At 34.1% G+C, this 6,972-nt stretch overlaps 1 protein-coding gene across 1 annotated transcript; it reads right to left on the bottom strand.

Moving 5' to 3' along the window:
• Nucleotides 1–1,614: 1,614 nt before the first annotated feature.
• On the bottom strand, nt 1,615–6,277 carry LOC17889700 (3beta-hydroxysteroid-dehydrogenase/decarboxylase). The gene is made up of 13 exons (XM_023785113.1): nt 6,259–6,277; nt 5,937–6,182; nt 5,761–5,850; nt 5,540–5,673; nt 5,209–5,379; nt 4,250–4,375; nt 3,721–3,800; nt 3,372–3,570; nt 3,120–3,225; nt 2,659–2,833; nt 2,252–2,408; nt 2,059–2,125; nt 1,615–1,940 (listed from the first exon to the last, which is right to left on the bottom strand). Exons 2-13 carry the CDS (start codon nt 6,178–6,180, stop codon nt 1,795–1,797), a joined length of 1,695 nt encoding a protein of 564 aa, XP_023640881.1. The 5' UTR covers nt 6,181–6,182; nt 6,259–6,277; the 3' UTR covers nt 1,615–1,794.
• Nucleotides 6,278–6,972: the final 695 nt, after the last annotated feature.

The raw sequence follows: 6,972 nt of genomic DNA, 5'->3' as shown, positions 1-6,972 counted from the left end.
GGGTTACTTTGGTTTGTCGGAGCTTTATCGTGGGGTTATGATTTTTTTGGCTTTATCGGCGTGATTCCAAATTTGGAGAATGAGACCACTCTACACTACTCTTGTTCAAACTCGTACACCAACACTTCTTGCAATTGACTACTCTTGTGATTCAAAAAATAAGAATTGGATTTTTTAGACTTGACCCTAAAAAGTAAAAACGTTATTGTTTATTTTTTTTAAAAACGTTATTTGAATTTTAAATATTTTTTAGTTACACCAAAACTCTTATAACTCTTTAAAAAATAATAATAATAATAATAATAATAATAATAATAATAATAACTACGATGATGAAAAAATATAATTAAACCTAGAGATATAATTTAAATTAAGAGAAATATAAAAAGAGATTAAAAAACAAAATTATTCTTTGGGAATTTTTAAGGTTTCATTTTCTCCTTATTGGTTCATTTAGCATTTATTTTTTAATTACAATATTTATTTTTAATTAAACCAAATATCTAACACATGTAATCATATACTTTAATTCATACTTGAAATCCACACTTCTATTTTATGATTTAAATAAATAAAGTGTAAAAATGTCATAAGCATTGAAATTTATTTATTCTATTTTTATAAGTAATAAATAAATTAAAATTAATTAACTAAATATACAACATGCGCAGGACATTACCTAGTTTTACTCAAAAAAAAGATAGAGGTTTTTCATGTTCCAAGCAATATACAAAAGTTTAACAAGATTTTTAATATAATTAATACCCCTTTGTAAAAAAAAATTGGAACCATATTAAAAATTTCAAAGTTTATGATATACTGTATTAGACTTCAAATTTCAAGAAATATACAAAATATTTAACAAGATTTTTAATACAATCAATACACATTTTATAAAGTTTTTGGAACCATAGTAAATTCAAAGTTTGATACTATATTAGATTTATATTATCTTCAATGAGTACAACAATGTTAGTGTCGCTATGATTGATCTTGTTTCTTTTTCCTTATGTGCCATGATAAAAAGCTAGAATTTCATTACTTTCCCAACATAGGCTTGAATGATATTACTGCCCATGGCCTAGAAATGTTGTAGACTACAAAAGTACAAAATATGATTGTTCGACTAACTTTTTCTTAGGTGATCCAAAAGGCTTTTTAGATTCAAGACTACTCCATGAGATTCTTGGAAACCAATTAAAAATTTTCGACTAAGGCGACTTGGTTCTCACTTACTCTATCATTTAAAGTTTTAAATGTTATATAAATATAGGAGATGAAGATAATAATACAATTTACATATATATTTTTTTATTATAGGGCAGGAAAATTCTAAAAAAATAGACTATAAGTAGAATGATAAAGTTGGGTCATATAGTCTCACTATTCTTCATCTTCATAAAGTTGATTTTTTTTTTCTAGTACTCTTTCTTTTGAATATTAAAGCTGTTTTTTTCCCCTTAATATTCTGTAATTTGATTCTATATTCGAAGGCACTGATCGAAGACATGAGCTTTTAAGAGATGAGCAAGTGCTACTACACTTTATAGACCTCGCCACTATCTTTTATTTTCACATATTTCATTGAATCTTTAACAACGAAACTGCTACTACTTTCACGTTAAAGGACAAGAGCTGGGCTTAATAGACATGTAACCAAAGACCACAAGGTATATGAGTAAGAGAGAGAGAGATTTGGCAATAATACCTAACAAAATGCTCAAACCAGAGTCACAGGTTTGCTGTAGACAGAAGAATATTACAAATGTTTGGGAGGGAGAGAGAAGAGTTTACTTAGTCATCTTTCTTGCTTCCAAACAGTTTCTCATACACATTGGTTTTCCCGTTGCATACGAACGAATTTAAACTCGAAAACAATGAGTCGATCTCTTGTTCCTTCTTTTCGTACACGACAAAAACAATGAAGGCAATGGGAAGTCCTGTTATAGACAAAGAATCACAACAACAACAACAGCAACATAACAAAATTAGTTATTGTTGATGAACTATAATTCGCAAGTAGCATGTCATGAAACTAGACAAAGAGAGAAAGAGTACCTATAATAAATATGTTGCGAAGAGATATGGCTCCGGCGAAACTCAATGCTAACAAAAGGATGACCACCTACGACAATAGAAACACCAAGCTAACAAGGATGAGTTTTGTGACTGATTATTGTCCCCATTCATGCTTCAGGTTGGTGTCGAGATTTCGTAAGACTGGGAAATAACGAGTTCTAGTGGTGAATACCTTGAAAAAGAGTTTCCAATCATTCCCCTGGCAAAGAGATCTTAAAGCTTTTACAGTGGTGTTCCATGAACAGATCACTGACAATGAGAGGTCACGTGATGAGTCTTTAGAGAGGTGAAACAGTGATGCAGGAATCTTTTCGACTGTATAACCAAATCTGCAAAATATTGATTTATATTCAGTTGTTGTTCATAAACTGAATAGTCAGCAAATGCTTATTTTGTGTGTTCCTGATTAAAGAGCACAAGATACAGTGTTTCAAGAATGCTTGGCATGCATCTATTGGGACATGAACATGAAACTGTTATGTGTTTCGTGAAACTGAAAAAATTATAGTGAACATTTTACCTTCTGGTTTCCATTATCAGAGAACTAGGTTAAGGTAGTTGGCATTTCAGGAATCTTACATTTTCTCTGGTAGAATGCCATGGAGGAACAAAAACACTGATCCTATCAGTAGAGCCTTTGAGAGAGCAGTTACGACGGTAGCCTCAGTTGCAACAAAGTTATAATGGATACTAATTAGAATGAATATGGCAGCGAGCGTCTGCTTTAAATCCTTCCAGAGAAGTGTATCAGCAACTGCAAAATCATGTTGTAACAAATGAATCACGACCAGGGTAGATTTTTCAAGATTTGAAAATAAATGTCTATTTACACTAATATCCTATGCCTCTTCACTAATATGGTAGCTATGAAAAAGAACATCGTTTTCGGGAGAGCCGTGCAGATGTTTAATAGTCCTAAGATTTTAAAATAGAAGGAAAATATCCAGTGTTGCATTATGAAAATGACACGCTATTAGTCTTATCATGTGAGAGACAATCAGCTGAGAGGACAAGCAAGCTAAATGAAATATATGGCATACCCTTTCCGCTTCCGAGGATCCTAGAAGCCTTAGATGGGCCTTCTCTTTTAGATTGACTTTGAGCTGTCAGGTGAGAGAAAGAGTCTAACGTCCTCCGTATACCTTCCTGCAGGATTATCAAGGCATGCATTAAATAAAGAATGATAAAAGGCTTCATTTATAGCAATAATTGATATGATGCATCCAGATCCAGTAGGTATGTTACAGAAATGCAACAAATACATCTCTTTTTCAAATCAAATAATGTATAACCTGAAGTGGCACCACAGGAGCATAGCCTAGCCGGTCCTTTGCTTTCGTAGAATCAAAAGTTCTGCTGCACGAGAGCAGCCGAACTCTTGAAGGTGTTAGTTGTGGTACTTTCATTCCATATGGTCCCAACCATTTATATGTCTGTTCAACCAGATGTGCAATTGGCATCATGACAAGGGCAGGGATCTTTATGCTTGGCCTGCAAAATATAATACATTAGGAAGAACAGTAAACGGTAAAGCTTTTGTACAGTGCGTGAAACTGGGATGCTTTCATTGTGTATGGAAAGAACTTCCAAATAAAAAGCAAGAAAATGTGTCAGCTCAAATAAGGGAAAATAAATTATTACCTCTCGTAGCCAAGTCCTTCAAGAATCTGTGACATAAATTCCCAAAATTTAATTGGCTCCATGTTGGTGATGAAATATGCCTGCAAATCCACTATATGTCAGGTCAGCCTACAACTAAAATTTTCCGAAAACATCATAAATAGATTACCATCTGACTGTATGCCTTAACTAAATCTATTTTCCAAGCATTTAATTTTAATTTAAATACAACATGAAAAAATGGAAATCATCTTCTTTGAAGAAGTTGGCACACACCTAAAACGGATCTATCTCAGCTAAACACAACATAACAGAAAAACAATCCCAAATGAAAAACAAGCAAGGCTCTTTAAAAGTTCACATGATATTAGAGTGAAAACAGTTTCTGTCTCAGGCTTCATGGTATGTCTAAACATGAAATTGTCTTCCTTAGTTCAGTCCGGTTCACCAAATGACGACATTCATTTTAACCACAGATAAAATGAGATACAACTGAGACCAAACTCCACCTTAGAAAACTACAGCACGTAATCAACTGAAAAAAAATTACCTGTCCTGCAGCTTTTGTAGAAACATCTCCTCCTGAAGCTAGAGCACGCTCAGCACAAACATGGGCATGAGCAACATTCTCAACGTAAGTGAAATCGTAAAGATTATTCCCATCACCTATAATAAACTGGACATTAAAGAACCATAAAACAGTCATGTCAGATCTAAGGTTTATGAAAGATTTTATGTCAAAGAAAATCATTGCAAACGATACAACTTAACCTATTCAATTCATTTAGATAGATCCTTGATCATATATAGCACCTCTTAACTAGCAGCATACCATTTCTAAGGGAGATCGTTCCAATGCACATGAATCACAGAACCTAAGATAGTTCCAATGCACATGAATCACAGAACCTAAGAAAATAATGCCAGATAGATACCAAATAAATTTCCTTCTATGCAAAGCCATCTTTCTTAAATAGGAAGGAATATCGCACCACACAACCAGGAACCTTCCTATATTTCATTTATCAAGTACTCTAAGGAACGTTGTTTTCCCAGTCATCCTTTTGTATCTCGTGTTAGGCTACTTTTAGGACCATTGCATCTACGCCACCTAGTTTAAGTTTCCAAAAGAAAATCCCACATATTAATAATTTCTGGACGTATAGAAAGTTCGGTCCTCTAGATTTGTAGCTTACAGCTTCAAATTAACAAACTTTGCGAAGTCAAACCTAAAATTCTCTATCTGCTCACTGTAACCGAAAGATTTCACAGATAATGCTTATATGAATCAATCTGTGTTTATCAGAGAGTCACTCATCCAAATTCTAAGAAAACTTCAGAGTACAGAACTATCTACAAAATGTCTAGCATATAATAATATGTCAATAAAGGGCAGCTGCCATTGTGACAATAACAAAAGTATCAAGAGAAGAGAGGAGAGGAAAGGTAAAAAGGAAGGTAAGACAGCAGACAGAGGAGGAAAGCGATAGACAAAGAAAACCATCTAACCTTCGATTTCCCAGCCCTAGCAGCAGCAACAAGTGAGGGAACCAGTAATCTATCACCGGGACCAAAAATACTGCTTGGACGTATGCAACAAGTGAGTAGTCCATTTCTGCCATTCGCTTTCATGATCAATTCTTCTCCTTCAGCTTTAGTTGCCGAATATGAGTCATTATGCTGAAACATGAAGAATATATATCAGCAAACCAAGCTCCAAAAGAAGAATAGAATCATTTAGAATATCCAGTACAAAATACCACAATAGAAAGATAACACATCAAGATCAAGGGCAACGTAAAGACACACAATAAATTAACACCAAAGCGTAATTTAATACCTTGGAAGGGTAAGCCATTGATTCACTACCATTCAAAATACCATGAACACCATCAAACACAACACTAGGAGAGCTAGTGTAAATAAGCCTCTTTACTCCAACATCAACACAAGCATCAATTACATTTTGTGTCCCTGTAGATTATAATCCCAGAACAAGCCAACATAAACACAAGAACTAGCAAAAGAACCAAAATGTACAAGACTGAAGTTTCTATTAACCTTGAACATTCACCGCATACTGAAGCTTGTGATTGTTAATAGAAGAATCAGGAGCTGCCATGTGAAACACCACCTCAGCTCCCTGAAAAGCTATGGAAACAGACAATTACAAAACAAAAAATGCATAAGATCTCAAACTCGAAACAACAATAATCCAATGAGTTAAGATCAAAAACCTTTGACGACTTGAGATTTATCTCGAAGATCAGCGGAGATATACTGAACACGACCGGATCTCAATCCTTCATCGAGAACTCCGTTCTCTTCCTGAGGATCAAGCATTATCGCCGGAGATAAATCAGCGATACGGACACAGAACATTTCGTAGCGTACGAGCATTTCAACGAGATGCCTCGCCGCGAATCCTCTACCACCGGTGACGACGCACCATCGCTCCGCATCAGTAGGTTCCGGCGCCATGTCTTCTCCGGCGAAAACAATCAGTGGTTAATGGCGTTTGAATCGAGTAGCGAAAATGGCGAATCAGAGAAGCGTTACCTTTGAAAGAGAGAGAGAGAGAGAGCTTGAAAGAGCTTTCTCAGGAGAACACTCCTTTGGTGTGTATGAGTGTGTGATGGTGATGCGCCCCACACCTTCTCTTTAAATATGATTTTTCACTATTTTATTATATTGGGCTTTTGTTTTTTCACAACTTTTGTATTTTTTTAAAAATTCATAATTAGAACACATAATTTGTTAAAAAAATATACATTTTTAAAAATTTTAGAGGGGGTTATTGAACTGTGTATTTTAAAAGAATTGAATGGATTCTGAAATCAGTCGTTATTCAATTAGGTAATTTATAAAGTACATTAAAATCCAGTGTTATTGGATTATGTATTTGTTTGATGTATTTTAAAATACTTTGAAAACAGTGTTATTCAATGTGCAAGTGATTTGGTATCATTTCAGATTTCATTGTATTTCATTCTAAAAATATGAACAAACAAAATCCAATATATTTTCTCACGTATTCTAAATCTTTCTATTCCTCCTTCTCTTTCTCTTTCTCTCTCTATTCTTCTCAGTCTCTTCTTCTCTCTTAATAAAAAAATTCTAGATCTTTACTCCAGATTTACTCCAGGTAGAAGCACAAAGGAGGATGTTATGTTTCTTCTTCATCTTTAACATGGTGTAAAGAAGAAATTAAACAAATCCCAGATTTCTGAAAAATTATAAAAACCAGATCAGAATCAGAAACTACCATTATAC

Source organism: Capsella rubella, unplaced genomic scaffold, assembly GCF_000375325.1.
Source record: "Capsella rubella cultivar Monte Gargano unplaced genomic scaffold, Caprub1_0 scaffold_4, whole genome shotgun sequence".
Classification (NCBI taxonomy): domain Eukaryota; kingdom Viridiplantae; phylum Streptophyta; class Magnoliopsida; order Brassicales; family Brassicaceae; genus Capsella; species Capsella rubella.
The sequence above is the reverse complement of the archived record's forward strand: the minus strand, read 5'-3'. Positions and strand labels throughout refer to the sequence as shown.